At 47.4% G+C, this 20,767-nt stretch overlaps 1 protein-coding gene and 1 non-coding gene across 4 annotated transcripts; both read right to left on the bottom strand.

The window, feature by feature from the left end:
• Positions 1 to 7,695: 7,695 nt before the first annotated feature.
• LOC103345259 (uncharacterized) lies at positions 7,696 to 20,290 on the bottom strand. Of its 3 annotated transcripts, XM_017337861.4 has the most exons (4): positions 19,478 to 20,290; positions 18,083 to 18,171; positions 14,987 to 15,113; positions 7,696 to 9,006 (listed from the first exon to the last, which is right to left on the bottom strand). In XM_017337861.4, the coding sequence occupies exons 1-4, from the start codon at positions 19,710 to 19,712 to the stop codon at positions 7,820 to 7,822; spliced, it is 1,638 nt and encodes a 545-aa protein (XP_017193350.4). In that variant the 5' UTR covers positions 19,713 to 20,290; the 3' UTR covers positions 7,696 to 7,819. The 3 variants fall into 3 exon arrangements, with proteins under 3 accessions (XP_017193350.4, XP_089177075.1, XP_089177076.1); XM_089320949.1 differs by lacking the exons at positions 18,083 to 18,171; positions 19,478 to 20,290 and adding an exon at positions 16,732 to 16,836; XM_089320950.1 differs by lacking the exons at positions 18,083 to 18,171; positions 19,478 to 20,290 and adding an exon at positions 16,566 to 16,705.
• On the bottom strand, positions 10,741 to 10,847 carry LOC127491505 (U6 spliceosomal RNA). The gene has a single exon (XR_007920225.2). It is a non-coding gene; the product is annotated as a U6 spliceosomal RNA (small nuclear RNA).
• Positions 20,291 to 20,767: the final 477 nt, after the last annotated feature.

Genomic DNA, 20,767 nt, shown 5'->3' with positions numbered 1-20,767 from the left:
GATCTGTGGCTCCAAGGGGCAGAGGCCACCCTTCTGCACTGCCCATGGAAGCCAGAGCTGTTAGAGAAATCAAACCCGAGACCACCGTTTGGGCAACACCCACAGCCACGGAACGGAAAACTTAAAATATCTTGATGTCCCGAAGCAGGAAAAAGTCGGCGCCGGCCCAAGATGGGCGGCGGTGGTCAGCTCCCACAGCCCCTCCGGCACTGCACCTGCGCTGGGGACCCGCGGCCAACTCTGAACTTGAAACCGACTCATGCCAACTTCCCGCAGAGTCTGAAAGGCTACCGGGCACCAAGGGGGACACCTTGAAACCTGCGATCACTTCTCCTCTCCGGGGGTCTCACCACTCCCCACCCACCCCCCACACACTAGCTTAATTTCTCCCGAACCTGCTCGGTGCCGCTGACCCGCCGCCGCCTGCCTCCTCCAGGGAGTCTTCCGCGTGGGGCCCCGTGTCCACCAGCGGCGGCTCTGGGGGCTGGGCTTCCCCTCTCCGGGCTCCCGGGACTGACCACAGGTCTGGTCAGCGCCCCTCAGCTGACTCCACCACAGGGAAGCGGTTCGAGGATCGACCCGGGGGCTCTCTGGCGCCCCTCGTCGGTTACACTCTCACACACTCGCGCGCGCGGGATAGAGGGGGGGCCCCACTCGCGCTTCCTCTAGGACTGCGGAGGCTTCCACACTCCGGTGGGGCGTGGTGGGCGTGGCCTCGCTTCCCGCGCACACGCCTCCCCTGGCCGTAACCAATCATCAGCCTCGGGGGTGGTGCCAGGCCCCGTCACGTGGTCACCAGGCCCCGCCCCCGCCGGGTCCCACACTATATATATTCAGGAGGCGCGCTCTCGCCGGAGTTGGTTTGGGGGGTTTCAGAAATGCCTACGCAGCCGCCTCCCTCCCGTCCGAACCAACTGCAGGACTTCTCACTACGGTTGGGTGTTAAAAAACTGCCCTGGAGGGCCTGAGGTGGGCTGACTGAAGGTTTTAGGGAGCTGATTCTGAACGCAACCATTCCAAATAATCATAATTTATAATTGTTATATAATGATGCATCATTTACATGTTATCAATTCACTATAAAAATATTGTTATTCTGTATTATTTACTTTTCTGTTTTATGAATTCTATTTTTTTAATATTTTTATTTATTTATTCAACAGGTAGAGTTACAGAGAGAGAGAGAAAGGTCTTCCTTCCGTTAGTTCACTCCCCAAGTGGCCGCCACGGCTGGCGCTGTGCCGATCTGAAGCCAGGAGCCAGGTGCTTCCTCCTGGTCTCCCGTGCGGGTGCAGGGCCCAAGCACTTGAGCCATCCTCCACTGCACTCCCTGGCCACAGCAGAGAGATGGCCTGGAAGAGGAGCAACCGGGACTAGAACCCGGTGCCCATAGGAGATGCTGGCACCGCAGGTGGAGGATTAACCGAGTGAGCCACGGCGCCGGCCCCTATGAATTCTATTTAAACAAAGCAGCAATAAGACTAGTTAACAGTGGTAACTAGTTGTAATAAATACGTCTAATTAAGCATATGTAGGAGAAAAATACTGTAGTTGATATTTGTTTCCATCCACTGATTCAGCAACTCTTTTTTTTTTTTTTTTTAAGATTTATTTATGGAGCCGGCGCTGTGGTGAAGGGGTTAAGCCACCATCTGCAGCTCCAGCATCCCACACCGGTTCCAGTCCTGGCTGCTCCACTCTGATCCAGCTGGTGCGCCTGGGAAAGGAATGGAAGATGGCCCAAGCCCTTGGGTCCCTGTACTCTCATGGGAGTCCCCGAAGAAGCTTCTGGCTCCTGGCTTCAGATTGGCCCAGCTCCGGCCATAGCGGCCATTTGGGGAGTGAAGATCTCTCTTTATGCCTGTGCCTCTCTGTAACGCTGCCATTGAAATCAATAAATAAATCTTTTTTTTTTTTTTTTTTGACAGGCAGAGTGGACAGTGAGTGAGAGAGAGAGAGAGACAGAGAGAAAGGTCTTCCTTTGCCGTTGGTTCACCCTCCAGTGGCCGCTATGGCTGGCTCTGCGCTGATCCAAAGCCAGGAGCCAGGTGCTTATCCTGGTCTCCCATGGGGTGCAGGGCCCAAGCACTTGGGCCATCCTCCACTGCACTCCCGGGCCACAGCAGGGAGCTGGCCTGGAAGAGGGGCAACCGGGACAGAATCCGGCGCCCCGACCGGGACTAGAACCCGGTGTGCCGGCGCGGCAAGGTGGAGGACTAGTCTAGTGAACCACGGCGCCAGCCAATAAATAAATATTTTTAAAAAATTATTTGAAAGTCAAAGTTACAGAGAGGGAGGGATAGATAGAGAGGGAGATCTACGTGCCAGTTCACTCCCCAGATGATAGCAATGGCCATGGGTAGGCCTGGCTGAATCCAGGATCCAGGAGCTTCATCCTGGGAGCAGGCGGGGATGGGGGGGGGGGCACGTGACGGGCGTGGCACACCTCTGAGGCTGATAATTGGTTATGGCCAGGGGAGGCGTGTGCGCAGGAAGCGAGGTCACGCCCACCTCGCCCCATCGGCGTGTGGAAGACTCCCCAGTCCTAGAGGAAGCGCCAGGGGGGCCCCCTCTCTCCCACGCGTGCGAGACTGGCTGTTCAGCAAGCATGAGTTTGGTTACAGCTTTTATACTTTTATTGCAGGGCAGATACAGGCATTGAGTCAGGTTTAAATCACAGATTTATGTTTGGTCATGGATCACATTTAAAAGTGAAGAAAACCTGGTAGTGACGGATTTGATTATTAAGGAGCCATATTACATTCCCATGCTCATTCCTACTTTCGATATTATCTGTGTGCAGAGAGAGGCCAACAGTTGGGTTGTTCATCATCCTTCCTGAAATGGTCCAAAGACATCCAACTCACTTCTTCTTAAGTATGACATATGTTTCCTTGCTCCTGGCTGGAGCTGAAAGATTCCGTTCCCTAACTCAGGCCTCTGCAGTCACCATGGAAGTCCGCAGTTGATTACCAGAGGATACTTTTACTCTCTAACAATAATTCCCTGAACTGCCTGAAAACCTTTGCAACATTCTTCTTTACTCTAAGTACTTGCAAAAGTGAATACAGGCAGAAGTAAAACTCACTCTGACTTGCAGTTCCCTCAGCCCACCTGACCCGGATTCCTGGTGGCAGTCCAATGTGACGGATAATATCAAACTCGACAAAAGCCTCTGAATACAGGATACTTTAGGATTTTACTTACTAGCAACAGCAGGTTTTTAGATTTGTAGCACTTAGTTTCCAGCTCCCTAAAACTTCTGTCTACTTATTTCCTCTCCAGATTTGTTTTCGTAAACCAACGATTTATCAATCGGGCCCTTTGTTTCCGTATGTTCGCCCTATACAGCCAGTGGTTAAAACCCTTAATAATAAAGCATGTCAGTTGTACACCGGCATCCCATATGGGCTCTGGTTCAAGTCTCAGCTGCTCCACTTCCGGTCCAGCTCTCTGCTAATGGCCTGGGAAAGCAGTGGAAGATGACCCAAGTCTTTGGGCCCCTGTACCAACATGGGAACCCAGAAGCTCCTGGCTCCTGGCTTAGGATCGGCCCAGCTCCAGCTGTTGCGGCCATTTGGGGAGTGAACCAGCAGATGTAGGACCTTTTTCTGTCTCTCCCTGTCTGTAAATCTGCCTTTCAAATAAATATTTTTTTAAAAAGCAAATAATGGGCATTGATGTTATCAAATTTCATTTAAATAGCTACAGAAGTTATATTTTTCCCATTAGACATATTGATAGGGCAGTAACTACCTTTTCTTGCATTTCTGGGATAAACACCATTTGGTCATAATCTATTTTTTTAAATGATGTTAGATTCTATTGGATAATATTTAGTAGATTTACATTGAAATGTATAAATTAGAATGATTGGAAGTTTCATTTTTATGCAATTTCTATTATACTTTAGTATCAATTTCATACTTTTTAAAAATGGCACTTTGATTTCTTCCTCTCTTTTCTGTTAAGTGTAGTTGTTAAGTCTTGGAATGATCATATCTTTAAAATTGAGAATTTTCTTTGTTGCATCTTTAAGGAAATTGCTGCTTAGGTTTTCTTCACTAGGGTCACTTTTGGCAAATTATATTTGTATATAAAATTATCCATTTAAGGCCGGCGCCGCGGCTCACTAGGCTAATCCTCCGCCTAGCGGCGCCAGCACACCGGGTTCTAGTCCCGGTCGGGGTGCCAGATTCTGTCCCGGTTGCCCCTCTTCCAGGCCAGCTCTCTGCTGTGGCCAGGGAGTGCAGTGGAGGATGGCCCAGGTGCTTGGGCCCTGCACCCCATGGGAGACCAGGAAAAGCACCTGGCTCCTGGCTCCTGCCATCGGATCAGCGCGGTGCGCCGGCCGCAGCGCACCGGCCGCGGCGGCCATTGGAGGGTGAACCAACGGCAAAGGAAGACCTTTCTCTCTGTCTCTCTCACTGTCCACTCTGCCTGTCAAAAAATAAAAAAATAAATAAAAAATAAAACAAACAAAAAGAATTATCCATTTAATCTAGGTTTAAACTTTTTATACTAATGGAGTTGAGAAAAGTAATGTTATTCTTTAGTTTTTAAATTTAGAAATATGGTATCGGTAACTCAAATTCTCTCATAATATTTCAATAGTTGATATCAGAAGCATGAGAATAGCAATCAGCCTTAAAAACAAATGGGATGACCTCCAACACAGGAGGAAGGAATGGGTTGGGATACACTGGAGCTAGAAGTGAAAGACTGGATTGTTTCTGTTTATCTCTATGACCTGATGCAAAAGTGCCTGCTGGGTCTGGAAACAGGGAGGCTTCAGGCATTTCCTATGTCACTTGTCCCCTTTATTTAACTCTTCTGGTTCTCCTAAACTGTGCTAGTGTTACTCATGAGACATCTTTTAAACTGAAATGAAGTTGAAAAGATTCACTGAGCACTTCCGACATGTCACTCATCCCTCTTCCTATACCTCTCTGTCCTCTGGGAAGTTACATTCTTATGATTCACAGAAGCATAAAGAAACCAGGATTCCTGGCTGGTGCCGTGGCTCACTTGGTTAATGCCTGCGGCACCAGCATCCCAGCTCTCTGCTGTGGCCCAGGAAGGCGGTGGAGGATGGCCTAAGTCCTTGGGCCCTGCACCCGCATGGGAGACCAGGAAGAAGCAGCTGGCTCCCGGCTTCGGATCGGCGCAGCGCCAGCCGTAGCGGCCATTTGGGGAGTGAACCAACAGAAGGAAGACCTTTCTCTCTGTCTCTCTCTCTATCTATAACTTTACCTGTCAAATAAATAAATAAATAAAATTTTTAAAAAATAAAAAGAGACCAGGATTCCTGACAGAGCTCTTAAAGAAATGCTTTCTTTTTTTTTTCAATACTATTGCATTATAACTTTCTGTTTCTTCTAGATAAGTTTTTTTTTTTTTTTTTTTTTGCCAACACAGGTCACATAAAAACCTGCCTGCCCATGTGGCAATGTTCTTTCAACAGCAGATAACAATGACTCATACAAGCTTATCTTATAGGGAATATATATTATAGTTGATCATCTTAAATGTAATTGCCTGCCATTCTTCAATAACATCCTGTGGCTCTTCAGAGAAAGGTGACTGTAACCTTCACTCACTAGCAGACAACCAGTTTTACTTTGCTTTTTGCTTTACTCCTAGCTTCAGTCTCTCATCAGCTTCCACCATTGCTGGGGAGTGAACCACTCACTATGGGAGTTCTCTCTGCCTCTCAAACAAACACACAAAAAACTACACCTCCTATTTTCCCATTGCAATGTGACGTAAATGTATAAAAAGGCCTACACGGATATTTGGGAGAACATTCATAAAGGAAATAAAGGAACGAGAGTGGAATTACACCATTCTAGAGCCAGTTGGAGGAAGGAAACCTCCCCAGCTGATGGCTGTACAAGTATAAAGGAAAGAAGCTGGGGCCAGCGCTGTGGCGCAGCAGGTTAAAGCCCTGGCTTGAAGCGTCAGCATCCCATATGGGCATCAGTTCTAGTCCAGGCTGCTCCTCTTCCGATCCAGCTCTCTGCTATGGCCTGGGAAAGCAGTAGAAGATGGCCCAAGTCCTTGGGCCCCTGCAGCCACATGGGAGACCCAGAAGAAGCTCCTGGCTCCTAGCTACAGATCGATGCAGCTCCAGCCATTGTGGCCATCTGGGGAGTGAACCAGTGAATGGAAGACCTCTCTCTCTCTGTCTCTACCTCTTTCTGTGACTCTTTCAAATAAATAAAAGAAATCTTTAAAAAAAAAAAAAGGAAAGAATCTAAATTCTTAGGACCTAAATTAAGTGTGATGAATTGATCAAGGATAAATGATCACATGAGTTTGAGTGACAGAATTCCACTTCTCACTTGTAGGTCCTCGTCTAAGCTTCTTCATTATTGTTAACTTTTGCTACCAAGAAGCCATAGGTAAGCAAGCACAATGTATTATCCCAGCACACAAAAGCAGCTCAGAGAGTTGCAGCCAGGCTTAAAAAGAGCACATTAGCCAGAGTCAGTTAGGGCCACAGAAGAAATTAGTATTAGGTTGATCGTGAGGTTAATAAGAAAGGGCCAAGAAAAGGGATCAAAAATCAAGTCAAAAAGATACCACTGGGGCTGGCGTTACGGCATAGTGGGTTAAGCACCCGCCTGGGACACCAGCATCCCCATAGGGGTGCTGGTTTATATCCCAACTGCCCCACTTCTTATTCAGTTCCCTCTTAATGACCCAGCAAATGCAGTGAAGATGGTCCCAGTGCTTGGATCCCTGAAAAACATGTGGTCCCCTGGATGAAGCTCCTGGCTGCTGGCTCTGGCCTGGCCCAGCCCTGGCCATTGCAGCCATCTGGAGAGTGAACCAGCAGATGCAAGATTGCTTGCTCTCTGTCTTTTCCTCTCTAACTTTTACTTTCAAATAAATACCTCTTTCTCTTAAAAAAAAAAAAATAGAAGATACTGTTGGGGCTGGTGCTGTGGCATAGCAGGTAAAGGCGCTGCTTGCAGTGTTGGCATCCCATATGGACACCAGTTCAAGTCTTGGCTGTTCCACTTCCTGTCCAGCTCTCTGCTATGGCCTGGAAAAGCAGCAGAAGATGGCCCAAGTCCTTGGGTCCCTGCACTCATGTGGGAGACCTGGTAGAAGCTCCTGGCTTTGGCCTAACCCAGCTCCGGCTGTTGTGGCCATTTGGGGAATGAACCAGTGGATGGAAGACCTCTCTCTCTCTCTCTCTCTCTGCCTCTGTTTCTCTGTGTAGCTCTTTCAAATAAATATATAAATCTTTAAAAATAAAAAATAAAAGCCACATATAGGGGCCAGTGTTGTTGTGTAGTGGGTAAAGCCACCGCCTGCAGTGCTGGCATCCCAAATGGGTGCTGGTTTGTGTCCCAGCTGCTCCACTTGCCATCCAGTTCCCTGATAATGTGCCTGGGAAAGCAGCAGCAGATGGCCCAAGTCCTTGGGCCCTTGTAGTCGCATGGGAAATCAGGAAGAAGCTCCTGGCTCCCGGCTTGGGATCAACACAGCTCCAGTCCTTGTGGCCATTTGGGGAGTGAACCAGCAGATGGAAGACCTCTCTCTCTCTCTCTGCCTCTGCCTCTCTGTACTCTGCCTTTCAAATAAAATAAATAAATCTTTTTTTAAAAAAAAAGCCCACAGATAGCGACATTTACTTCTTGCTGCCCTCTTCCATACACAGTAACATTTCAAGGAAGAAGGCTATTTTGTGAGTGGCACGGTTTCTTTATGGTTTTGGAATATGGTCTACAATATTTAGAACAGATCTACACAATCGGGGAGAATAATTATTTGTAAATGTACTGCATTCTATTCATCATGAATCTCTTTATGTCGATGCAAGGCTGAACACACAGGTTTTCTCACCCTTCTTCTTACTTCTGTAGGCTTTTTGTCCTGTGTGAATTTTCTGGTGTTGAATAAGAGATGAGCTCTGGCTGAAGGCTCTGTCGCAATCATGGCATTTATAGGGTTTCTCGCCAGTGTGAGTCCTTAGATGCTTTGTAAGGGATGAGCTCTGGCTGAAGGCCTTCTCACACTCTCTGCATTTGTAAGGTCTCTCTCCAGTGTGAATCCTCTGATGTCTTACAAGGGCTGAGCGGTCACTGAAGGCTTTCTCGCAGTCATTACATTTGTAAGGCTTCTCCCCCGTGTGAGTCCCTTGATGCTGAATAAGAGCTGAGCAGTAGCTGAAGGCTTTCCCACATTCACTGCACTCATACGGCTTTTCCCCCGTGTGGCTTCTCCGATGCTGAGTCAGGCCTGACCGATCACTAAAGGCTTTCCCACACTCTTTGCAGCTGTAGGGTTTTTCTCCAGGATGCACCCTCTGGTGTTTCATGAGGGATGAGGTATCGCTGAAAGCTTTCTCACAATCCTTGCATCTGTAGGGTTTCTCCCCAGTGTGTGTGCGGTGATGCTGAATGAGATACGTGCTTTGGTTGAAGGCCTTCCCACACTCCTTGCACGCATAGGGCTTCTCTCCAGTGTGAGTGGTGCGATGCTGAAGCAGGGCCGAACGGTGACAGAAAGCTTTCCCGCACACATTGCACTCGTAGGGCTTCTCTCCAGTGTGGATTCTCTGGTGCTGAAGGAGTGAAGAACTCCGAATGAAGGCCTTGCCGCACTGGCTACACGCATAGGGCTTCTCGCCAGTGTGGGTTCTCTGATGGAGGACAAAGGCGGAGTAGTAACTGAAGCACCTGCCACACGCGGTGCACTCCCACGGCTTTTTCCCAGGGTGCATTTTCCGACGTCTGATGGGGTTCGAACTTTCCCCAGGTTCATAACAACCCGTAGGCCTTTTCCTGTGTTTGACTGTGACACGCCTTGAGTCTCTCTTCTGGTTTCCCTGCTGCCTTCCTAGTGGGCCTTCACATTCCCAGGTTCCTATCAACCTAGAGCTCCAAGCATCACCCTTTTGCAGTCTTTCCAGTATCAGCTCTCTTTCAGGTGATCGTTCATAATCTTCCTGCTTTAAAAGGAATTCTTCAGTTGCAGGCATGGGTTCAGAATCTAAAATAACAAAAAGTACAAATATTGGTCATTTCTATATTGAGAGGAATAAAATTGTGAGAGGGACTACGATAATATTTTAAAATTATGCCTACGGGACCAGCATTGTGGCTTAGTGGATAAAGCTGCCTTCTGCAATGCCAGCATCCCCTATGGGTGCTGGTTTGTATCCTGGCTGCTCCACTTCTGATCCAACTCCCTGCCAATGGCCTGGAAAAATCAGTGGAGGATGGCCCAACTGTCTGGGCCCCTGCACCCATGTGGGAGACCTGTATGAAACACTTGGCTCCTGGCTTTGGCCTGGCCCAGCCCTGGCCATTCTGGCCATCTGGGGAGTAAACTAGCAGGTGGAAGATCTCTCTCTGCCTCCCCCTCTCTTTCTGTACCTGTGACTTTCAATAAGTACATAAATCTTTTTTTAAAAGATAAATATTAAAATTATTTATTTGAGGGTCCAGCACTGTGATGTAGAGCACTGGGCCTCCACCTGCAGTGCCCGCATCCCATACTGGTGGCAGTTCATGTCCCTGACTGCTCTGCTTCCAGTCCAGCTCCCTGCTAGTACACCTGGAAAGGCAGCGGCCCAAGTGCTTGGGGTATCGTCCTGCCCTTCCCAAGTGATTAGCAGGGAGGTGGACTGGAGTTGAACCAGTGCCCATCTCAGGATTACACCACAACACCAGCATCCTATTTAAAATTTTTAAAGCTTTTAATTAACATACAAAATTGCACATATTTATACGGTACCATGAGATATTTTGATACATGTATACATTTTGTAATGTCAAATCAGGGTAAACACAACTATATCCTCAAACATTTAATGTTATCTTTACAATGAAAACATTCAAAATCCTTTCTTTTAGTTTTAGGTGTTGTTTTGTTTTTTAAGAAAAATACACAATACATTATCATTGTCACCTTTCTGTGCTGTAGAAGACTAGAATTTCTTACTTAATTTAGCGCCCATTAATCAAATTTTTCCTCATCCCTCCCTCTGCTTACTTTCCCCGGCCTTTGGTAACCATTATTATATTCCTAAATTATATAAAATTAACTTTTTTTTAAAAAAAGTTGTTTCTTATTTCTTGAGAGACAGAATTGCAGATAGAGAGAGGCAGAGACAGAGAGGTCTTCCATCTGCTCGTTCACTCCCTAAATGGCAGCATTGGCTGGAACTGGGCCGATCTGGAGCCAAGAGCTTCTGGGTGTCCCAAGTGGGTACAAGGGCCAAGTACTTGGGCCACCTTTCACTGCTTTCTCAGACCATTAGCAGGGAGCTGGATTGGAAGTAGAGCAGCTGGGACTGGAACCAGCACCTATATGGGATGCTGGCACCCAAGCGGAGGCTTAACCCCACTATGCCACAGCACCAACCCCAAGATTAACTTTAATGATTCCCCAAATGAGTGAGATTATGTTGTACTTGCCTTTCTACAGCTGATTTATTTCACTTAACATGGTGACCTCCAGGTCTATCTATGTGGTTGCAAGTGACAAGATTTTATTCTCTTTCATGGCTATATAGTATTTTTTTATTTTTAAATTTTTTAAGCTGAACAAATTTCATGTATTTCATATATACAGATTTATAGTAATACTTCCCACCCCACTCTCCCTCCCGCCTCCTTCCTTTCATTCCTTCAATTTTTAGAATGATCTACTCTCAGTCTATTTTATACTCATAAGATTAACACTACACTAAGTAAATAATTCAATAAATAGTAAAAAAAAAAAAACATGGAATATTTCGCAAATTTGCATGTCATCTTTGTACAGGGGCTATGCTAACCTTCTCTGTATCAATCCAATTTTAGTATATGTGCTGCCAAAGGAAGCACTATTTATTTTTATTTGAGAGGTAGAGAGATGGGTGGCACAGGAGAATTCTTATACGATGGTTCATTCTCCAAGCAGAAGCCACTAGGGACTCCATCCTGATCACCCACGTGGATAGAAGGGATCCAACTACTTAAGCTATCACCTGCTGCCTCCCAAGGTGCTCATCAGCAGAGACCTAGAATCACAGCAGAACCAGAACTGGAACCCAGGTACTCTGATATGAGATATAGGCATCCTAACGTCTCAGCCAAATGCCTGCCTCATACATTATGTGTTTTTTTTTTTAAAGATTTAGTTATTTATATTGAAAAGTAGAATTACAGACAGAGAGAGTGAGAGAGAGATACAGAGAGAGAGAGAAAGAGATCTTCCATCTGTTGGTTCACTCCCCAGATGGTTGCAACAGCCAGGGCTGGGCCAGGCTGAAGCAAGGATCCAGGAGCTTCTTCTGGGTATCTCATGTAGGTGCAGGGGCCCAAGCACGAGGGCCATCTTCCACTGCATTTCCCTGGCACATTAGCAGGGACTGGATCAGAAGTGGAGCAGCTGGGACTCGGTGCCACAGTACCGCTGTCCTACCGCCCCATTACTTTCTAAACAGTTTTCGCTAGGGGAAGGAGTCTGGTCTAGCAGGTAAGATGTCTGTACCCCATACTGGAGTGCCTGGGTTCAATACCTTCCTCTGGCTCCTAACTCCAGCTTCTTGCTAATGCAGACCCTGAGAGGCAGCAGTGAATGCCCAAGTAACTGGATTCCTCCCACACATGCAGGAGACCTGGAGTGGATTCAAATAGCTCCTACCTTCAGCCTCCACACAGGCCTGACCATTTTGCATGGACACCCAACATGAGAGAACCAGTAAATGTCAGTGCTCTGTATCTCTCTGCCTGTCAAATAAATTAAATAATACTCTCTGGTCTTTTCACAGAGGCAAAATGTTTCTTTTAGATGCTCTAAGTATGAACTTGTGTCTCCACTAACCACTACCCCTTTCTTTCCTTCCTTCCATCTTCCCTCCCTCCCTCCCTTCCTTGCAAAAGCAAAAATTCCTTTCTTCCTTCTTTGCTTCCTTCCTTCCATCTTCCTTCCTCTTTTGTCACAGCCAAATTTCTCAAAGAGCTTATGCGCATTCTCTCATGTATACTCCTGTACCCACTAGTCTGGCTTCTCTCTCTACTACTTTCCCTACTCTCCCTGAAGTCAACAACCACTTCCTGGTCATCTAAACCCAGTGGGGCTCTTTCGTGGGCATTGTTCAGCTTGGCATCTCAGCAGCACTGCATGCTGTGGCTCAGCCTTCCAGCTGCCAACATTCTGTCCTGTCTTTTGTGTTTCTACACTGTCTAGGTTTTTCCTGATCTCTATTTCTCGGGAGCTTTTTCTGCTGTTTGTTCTTCTTACGTGTTGATAGTTCTTGGCATTCAGCCTTAGGCTCCCCTCTTTTGCCCTTGCTGCCTCCCCCAATTACATTCTCTCCTGTAACGATCTCATACATGTCCAGTATTGCTGCACAGCAGGTTAAAGACCATATCCATCCCGTGTCTTAATTATTTTCTATAATTCCACCCAAACCCCTATCTCCAGCTTAGTTCTTTCTCCCTATCCATGTTCTCAGCTATCTAATTTATATATCCATTTGGAAATCCTGAATTTACAAGAGTATGTCAAAAAGTTCATAAAAAATTCAATGAAAAAATGTTTATTTTGTGCAAAAATTTTTTGTAATCTATGTGCACAAGAGGCTTTCAAAATATTCATGAAAATGCATATTATGAAAACACTATTTGTGAATTTAAAAAATTTTAGCCCCAAAATAAACTTATCTTTTAGTGCCACTTTCAATGAGCTTTTTGGAGTATCCTTGAATCTACACTTTGACTCATCTGCTCCCTTAACCTACACACTCTTCAGGTTTCACTAGCTCAGAAAACATCAACATCATCATGCTCAGAAAAAAGGAGACTTTATACAAGAATATGGGCTCTACCACCAAAAGGTAAGTTTCTAGAGTGTACATCATATCTCCTTTGTTCACTCATATTTCTCAGGGCCTATCCTAGTGCTGGTAGAGAGTAAGCACACATTAAATATATGGTTTAAATTTATCTATTTGTTGTGGCCGGTGCTGTGGCGCAGCTGGTTAATGCCGTGGCCTGAAGCGCTGGCATCCCATTTGGGTGCCGGTTCGAGACCTGGCTGCTCCAATTCTGATCCAGCTCTCTGCTATGGCCTGGGAAAGCAGTGGAAGAAGGCCCAAGTCCTTGGGTCCCTGCATCCGAGTGGGCGACCCAGAAGAAGCTCCTGGCTCCTGGCTTCAGATTGGCGCAACTCTAGCTATTGCAGCCAATTGGGGAGTGAACCATTGGATGGAAGACCTCTCTCTGCTTCTCCTCTCTCTGTGTAACTCTGACTTTCAAATAAATAAATAAATCTTAAATAAAATCATTTATTTGTTTATTTGTATTTGAAAGGCACAGAGAGAAAGAGAGAGAAGCAGAGACAGAGATCTTCCATCTGCTGGAGTTTATTCCCCAAATGCCTTTAACAGCCAGGGCTGGACCAGGCTAAAGCAAGAAACTGAAACTCAATGCAGGTCTCACACATGGGTGCCAGGGACCCGAGCACGTGAGCCCTCACTGCTGCCTCCCAGGGTGTGCATTAGCAGGATGCTGGAATCAGAGGTGCAGCAGGAACTGAACCCAGACATTCTGACGTGGGATGTGGCATCACAAGTGGCATCTTAACTGCTGAGCCAATCACCTGCCCCTAACTATATATTGTATGAGCAAAACTGAACACAAGCAATACAAATAAGGAGGCAACTTGAGAGTTCAGTAAGCCCTTACTGAGACACTTTTGGGACCAGCGCTGCGGTATAATGGGGTAAAACCTACCACCTGTAACACCAGCATCCTATCTGGGCACTGGTCAAGTCCCGAGGCTGTTCCACTTCTGATCCACCTCCTTGCTCACATGCCTGGGAAGGCAGTGGAAGATGGCCAACTACTTGGGCCCCTGAACCTATGTGGGAGACCCTGATTTAGCTCCTAGCTCCTGGCTCCTGGCTCCAGCCTAGCCCAGCCCTGGCCATCGTGGCCATCTGGGGAGTGAACCAGTGGATGGAAAACCTGTCTCTCTTCTCTCTCTCTATAACTCTGTCTTTCAAATAAATAAATCTTAAAAAAAAGATGATTTTGCCTCATTATAGAAATATAACTATAAAAATATTTGAGTAAATATATTTTAATGTGATTTTTATAAGTTGAGAACAGTAAGTAATAAAATTTAGTATACACTATGAACTATAATGTTAGATTAACAATTCTGTTTTTATTATGTGTGAACTGTTATTGTAAGAGATTAAATATATTAACACAGTTAATCTTCAGAAAATCCCAGTTTCTCTTTTTTTTTAAATATTTATTTATTTATTTGAAAGGCAGAGTTACAAAAAGGCAGAAGCAGAAACAGAGAGGGGTCTTTCATTCGCTGGTTCGCTCCCTAAATGGCCACAATGACCAATCTGAAGCCAATCTGAAGCCAGGAGCCAGAAGCTTCTTCTGGGTCTCCCATGCAGGTATAGGGGCCCAAGGACTTGGGCCTTCTTCCACTGCTTTCCCAGGCCTTAGCAGAGAGCTGGATTGGAAGTAGAGTAGCTGGGAATTGAACCAGCACCCACATGGGATCCCAGCACTGCAGGCAGTGGCTTTACCCACTATGCCACAGTGCCAGCCCAACCCCAGTTTCTGTAATTGAAAGTCAGAACCTTGAGAAGCATCCTGGACTCTTCCCTATACCCTACCAACCACAAAATTTTCAAATTTTCACCAAATTTTATGAATTACAGCTCCCTCATGAATGAGACTAATACTTTTATACAAGAGACCCAAGAGAGACCTCTCCCCACCCCTTCCACCAAATAAGAAGGTAGCATCTAAGAACCAGACAGTAGGCCCTCACCAGACACCAAATTTTCTAGCACTTTGATTGTAGAATTCCCAGTTTCCAGAACTATGAGAAATCAATTTCTAATGTCCATAAGCCTCTTGGTTTATGGTATTTTGTTATAGTAGCTCAGACAGACTGAGACATTTATACTGTAGTAAGTAGCCCACATTACAAAATAAGATTTCCTTACCCCAAAACACAAGGCTCCCACAGTGCTCCACCTTCATATCCATGCCGATGTACTTGTGGGCAGAATTCAGCTCTTCTACCTCCTCTTGGGTGAAGTCCATTTCTTCATCTTTGACTGTCATCAACTCCTGGAAGAACAAGGACATTCTTCACATTCCTAAAGGACTTGGTAATGGTAAGGGAAAGGAACAATCTAGAAGATTTTAACTTTAATGAAATGTTCTAAAATTATGAAATATGAGTCTGTGCTAAGGAATATAATAATGAATGCTAATATTTATAATTTATTTCCTATGTGTTGTTATTTGAGTAAACTTTCTCAAAATAAAAACCATACAAGGTAAGAGGCAAGTAGTGTTATTAACATTATTTTTAAGTGTAAGGGTCAGATCTGGCATTTGGACCAGACAGTCTGACTTCAAACTTACATATATATTTTTTTATTTATTTATTTGACAGGTAAGAGTTACAGACAGTGAGAAAGACAAAGGTCTTCCTTCCGTTGGTTCACTCCCTAAGTGGCCGCAACGGCTGGAGCTGTAATGATCCGAAGCTGGGAGCCAGGAGCTTCCTTCTGGTCCCCCATGCGGGTTCAGGGGCCCAAGGACTTGGGCCTTCTTCCACTGCTTTCCCAGGCCACAGCAGAGAGCTGGACTGGAAGAGGAGCAGCTGGGACTAGAACCTGGCACCCATATGGGATGCCGGCGCCGCAGGCGGAGGATTAACCAAGTGAGCCACAGCGCCAGCCCCTCAAACTTATATTTTTAATTATATTCTTCTGCCTTTTACTAAATCAATATAATAAACTATCAAATGAAAACTAAATGTTAACTATTGATTATGCTGTGGCTACAATAAGGCTCAGATGTGTAATTTATGGTGCCATATTAATAGGTATATTCTGAAATTTCAAAGAAATTCAGATTGTTCTTATAGAAGTCTTTTCGGGGCCAGTGCTGTGGCATAGCAGGTAAAGCCGCCGCCTGCAGTGCTGCCATCCCATATGGGCAACGGTTTGAGTCCTGGCTGTTCCACTTCCGATCCAGCTCTCATTATTTGAATTTGCTGTTCAAATAAAATAAATAATTCTTTAAAAAAAAAGAAGGAGAAGCAGCCTTGTCTTTCTCTGTATTTTGGGTCGTGAGTTTAGATTTACTTAACTATCACTTATTAAAGCTGTCTGAACAAGTGAATTTACTGATTTAAGTTGAAAATGATCAACGGTTCTAAAGTCAGATTCTTACTCTGTTACAATGACAGCCATGTAAGTATATGTTATTAGCCATAGCTAACTGCACACTACTTTGTGGAGAACTCAAGAGAATCGTTAGTGGCACAGGATTTCGAATCAGATATGAGCGGGTTCTGACGAGGGTTCAAGCATTTGATGAATCCGAGCAAGCTACTACCATGAGCCTGTTTCTTCGTCTGTGAAATAGGTATTATCCTTTACTCCCTAGATTGGTTACTGAAAACACACGAAGTCATGTCTGAAAGGCGTCTCTATACGCTGGAGTTCCCCAAGACTCAGAGCTTACAACTCTCCATCTACACTTACATACCAACAAGATTCCTCCTACCTTTAAAACATTTTTGAAAACCACCTCTTTGGTCTTGTCTTACTACTCTTTCCAGCTGTCGCTCTACTTCCCTCCTTTCTTTTAAACTAACACTCTCCAAAACAGGTGTCCAGAGGCCCTGGCTCCAGTTTCTCCCCCCTCATTTTTTTCCCCATTCCACTCCTACCGCTCCGTGAAGTTGCTCTCTGCCATCACCAAGGGCCGGCACACGTGCAAACTCAGTGCTCGATTGCCAGGCCTCACCTCACCTGGCTGAGCAACAGCATTTAGCACAGCTGATCACTCCCTTCTCCTGGCAACACTCCAGCTGGTTTCCAGGTTGCCACGTCTTTGCACTCCGTCAGCCTCACTGGTCACATCTTCTTGGTCTCCTCTTCATCTCCCTGACCTCTAAGCGTTGGAGAGTTACTGCACTCAGCAAGGAGCTCTCATCTCTTCTCCATCTATACCCACTCTCTTAGTGACCACAGTTTCATGGCTTAAATTACTGTTCATATAGCTCACTAGGCTAATTCTCCGCCTGCGGCACCAGACCTCAGATTCTAGTCCTGGTCGGGGCGCCGGATTCTGTCCCGGTTGCTCCTCTTCCAGGCCAGCTCTCTGCTGTGGCCCAGGAAGGCAGTGGAGGATGGCCCAAGTGCTTGGGCCCTGCACCTGCATGGGAGACCAGGAGAAGCACCTGGCTCCTGGCTTCGGATCGGCACAGTGCGCCGGCCACAGTGTCCATTTGGGGGTGTGAACCAACGGACAAGGAAGACCTTTCTCTCTTTTACTAACTCTGCCTGTCAAAAAAAAACACATATAGATCATTCTCAGATTTAAATCTCCAGCCTCAACTCTCCCAAGAGTTTCAAGTCTTCAAGGAAAAAGTCCTTTGGTTCAGGAGCCAGTCTTGTGATTCAGTGAGTTAAGCCACCAACTGCAATGCCGGCACCCCATATGAGCGCTGGTTCAAGTCCTGGCCGTCCCACTTCCAATCTAGTTCCCTGTTAATGCACCTGGGAAAGAAGCAGATGGCCCTAATGCTTGGCTCCCTGCCACCAATGTGAGAGGCCTGTATGGAGCTACAGGATCCTGGCTTCGGCCTGGTCCAGCCCTAGCCCCTAGCCAATGTGGCCATTTGGGAAGAAACCAGTGAAAGACCTCTTTTTCTGTTTTACCCTCTCTATCACTCTGCCCTTTAAAAAAAAAAAAAATGTTGGTTGAGTGTCTCAAGCACTTGGGCTATCTTCTACTGCTTTCCCAGGCCATAGCAGAAAGCTGGATCAGAAATGGAACAGCTGGGACTTGAACTGTTGCCCATATGAGATGCCGGCACTGCAGGCGGCAGCTTTATGTGCCACACCACAGCATCAGCCCCACTCTGCCTTTCAAATAAATAAATCTTTTTTAAAGAAGTATGTTGGTTCAGTTCTTTTGGTGGGATTTCCTTGGATCTCTGAAACAATATGAAAGAAACAAGGACACACTGTACACATGGTAAGATTTCAGGGGAGGGAAATTAAACTCAAACTCACCTGGAACTCGACAGGAAGCAGCTCAACAGTAGGTTCCATTTCTTCTGTGCTTTGTTGTTGGAGTAGAGAAGCATCTTCAGTGGTCACAGCTGAAAAGAGTCGAAAATAAGCTATGAGGTAGGTAAATTCTATTTTTGCATTTCCATATTCACTAGGGCAAAAGCTGTCACAGGCCAGGTTGCGTACATAAGGCTGACAATATTTAACTCAAAAAGCTCAGATGCAGGAGCCAGCATTGTGGCACAGTAGGTTAAACCACAGTTGCAATGCCAGCATCCCACATTGCAGTCCTCACTGTTCTGCTTCTGATCCAGCTCCCTGCAAATGCTCCTGGGAAGGCAGCAGATGATGGCCTGGGCACTTAGGACCCTGCCACCTACGTGGGAGACCCAGCTGGAGTTCCTGGCTCCTGGCTTTGGCCTGGCCCAGTCCTGGATGTTGTAGCCATTTGGGAAGTGAACTAGTAGTGGAAGATCTCTCTCTCTCTCTCTCTCTCTCTTTCTCTCTCTGTGTGCCTTTAAATCTTAAAAAAAAAAAAAAAAAAAAAAAACCTCAGATGTTGACAGAGTACATAGAATAAGATAGCCAAGTAAGGGGTTGGCATTGTGTCACAGGTAAAACTGCCACCTGTGACGCTAGCATCTCACATCAGCACCAGTTCGAGCCCAGATGCTCCACTTCTAATGGGCCCACTGCTAATGGGCCTAGGAAAGCAACAGAAGATGGCCCAAGTCCTTGGGCCCCTGCACACATGTTGGAGACCTAGAAGAAGCTCCTGGCTTCACCCTGGCTCAGCCTCAGCCATTGCGGCCACTTAGGGAGTCAACTAGCAGATGGAAGCTCTCTCTCTCTCTCTAACTCTGACTTTCAAATAAATAAAATAAATCTTTAAAAAAAAGATAACCAAGTGAAAGTGATTTTTGAAAGTTTTATTCTATTTATTTGAAAGGCAGAGTTACAGGGGAGGAAGGGGGGAGAGAAATTGAGAGAGATCTTCCATTCACTGGTTTACTCCCCAAATGGCCTCAACAGCTGGGGCTGGGCCAGGCTGAAGCCAGGAGCCAGGAGCTCCAGATCGTCCACACGGGTGCAGGGGCCCAGGCACTTGGGACACCTTCTGCTACTTGCCCAGGCACGTTAGCAGGGAGCTGGGTAGGAAGTGCAGCAGCCTGGACACAAACTGGTACCCACAGGGGACGCCGGCATCACAGGCAGTGGCTCTATTCTCTACTCTACAACATCGGCTGTGCTGTGGTCTGCTCCCGGGCCTTCTCCCAACACGTGTCGGCTGCTCTTTCCTGCCACGTGGGTGCACCTGGCTATTTCATTCTCACCAAGGGTGTTTCTCTCCATTCTCCTCACTTCCAACTTCGTGCTTATTCCAGCAGCCCTTACCTTCTTCTTCCACTTGGACGGCCACGGCATCCATGCTCGGCTTCTGCTCTTTGTGCTGTGACTGGCAGGCCTTCCTCCGTAGCCACTGCTTCAGAGATGAGCGCAGACTTCCAGCGCTACACAACCCGCACTTTCTGCAGGCCAAGGACTCTGCTCTGAAGCTCTGGAGAGAGACTCTGAGAGTTTCCTGCGGGACATCTCCCTCTGTCCCTACCCCCGGGAGGCTTACTACCATGCATTTCCGTCCTACGGCCTCAGACAAAAATCTACTTTGCTTGGAAACCTTAGGACTGGGTCCTTAATCCCCACGGCTGGAAGATCTTTCTTTGGAATACCAAGGTCAGCCAGTACATGTTGCACCAGCCATTACATGGCGCACCAACTAGTTCCAGAATCTTCCGGGAACGCCCATGGAGGCGGACGCACACACGTGGCAGGAACCGTCAGCAGAGCTCCCTCGGCTGGTTCACCTTCAACGCTCACAAACACAAGGCAATAGGAAGCCAGGACCCTTCGACACAGAGTCCTCACTCGCTTTTAAGACCCGGCGCGTCCAGAATCGGACCCCGTGCACTGGTCCCCCAAATACAGGCAAGCCCCAGAACCCTAAAACAGGGCAAAACAGAAGGCAGACGGACAGGGCATCGGGCCCCCTTTCTTCCTCTCTGTCCCCTGAGGCTCCGGCCGAGTGGCGAGATTTAAAGCCAAAACCTCCGGGAGGCGCTCGCACTCGAAACCACCTCAGAAACCCACGTCCTCGCCCGGCCCAGACTCCCGCTCCCAGAATCCTCCGCTCCCGACTCCATCTCCCAGAGGCCTTAGCGGCTGCCCCGCCCCCTCGCTCAGACCCGGACCCAGAATCCCCGCGCGACCCCTCGGAGGTCTCCTCCGGGAGGGCGCGCCGAGCCCCCGCGAGGGGACCGGCGCCGGAGTCGGAGCCGCGCGCGCACAGCCAGGCCCCGCGTGCTCTTACCCCTGGGCGTGTGCGGCGCGGCGGGGTCCGCGGGCGGCGGGGACGCGGCGCGGGAGGAGCGGGCAGGGCCGCGTGCCGGCCCACGGCGCGCGGGGACACAAAAGGCTCGAGCCCGAGGCTCGCCTGCAGTCGCATCTGCGCACTTGGCGGCGAGCGCGCCGGGTCGCGGGGGTCCTGGCGGAAAGACTCCACTTCCCAGAGGGCTCGGGGACCCCGGTGCCAGGCGTGGGGGGCGGGGGGCGTCGGGCCCCTTTTTGGATGAAACGAGAGGCTGTCACTGGAACGTTCCAGATTATGCTAGTGTGTGGTTGTTGATT

The sequence above is a fragment of the Oryctolagus cuniculus genome, chromosome 19 (genome assembly GCF_051225735.1).
Source record: "Oryctolagus cuniculus isolate XC-2025 breed Fujian yellow rabbit chromosome 19, ASM5122573v1, whole genome shotgun sequence".
NCBI lineage: Eukaryota > Metazoa > Chordata > Mammalia > Lagomorpha > Leporidae > Oryctolagus > Oryctolagus cuniculus.
Note: the sequence above shows the minus strand (reverse complement) of the source record. Positions and strands in the feature narration are given on the sequence as shown.

Excerpts from the sequence above, each read along its gene's own strand:
- LOC103345259 (XM_017337861.4), bottom strand. The coding sequence starts at position 19,712 with ATGGTAGTAAGCCTCCCGGGGGTAGGGACAGAGGGAGATGTCCCGCAG. Across the intron at positions 18,172-19,477 it reads CGTCCAAGTGGAAGAAGAAG|CTGTGACCACTGAAGATGCT; the intron begins GTAAGGGCTGCT and ends GACTCTTTTCAG. Across the intron at positions 9,007-14,986 it reads TGGGAGCCTTGTGTTTTGGG|ATTCTGAACCCATGCCTGCA; the intron begins GTAAGGAAATCT and ends TTGTTATTTTAG.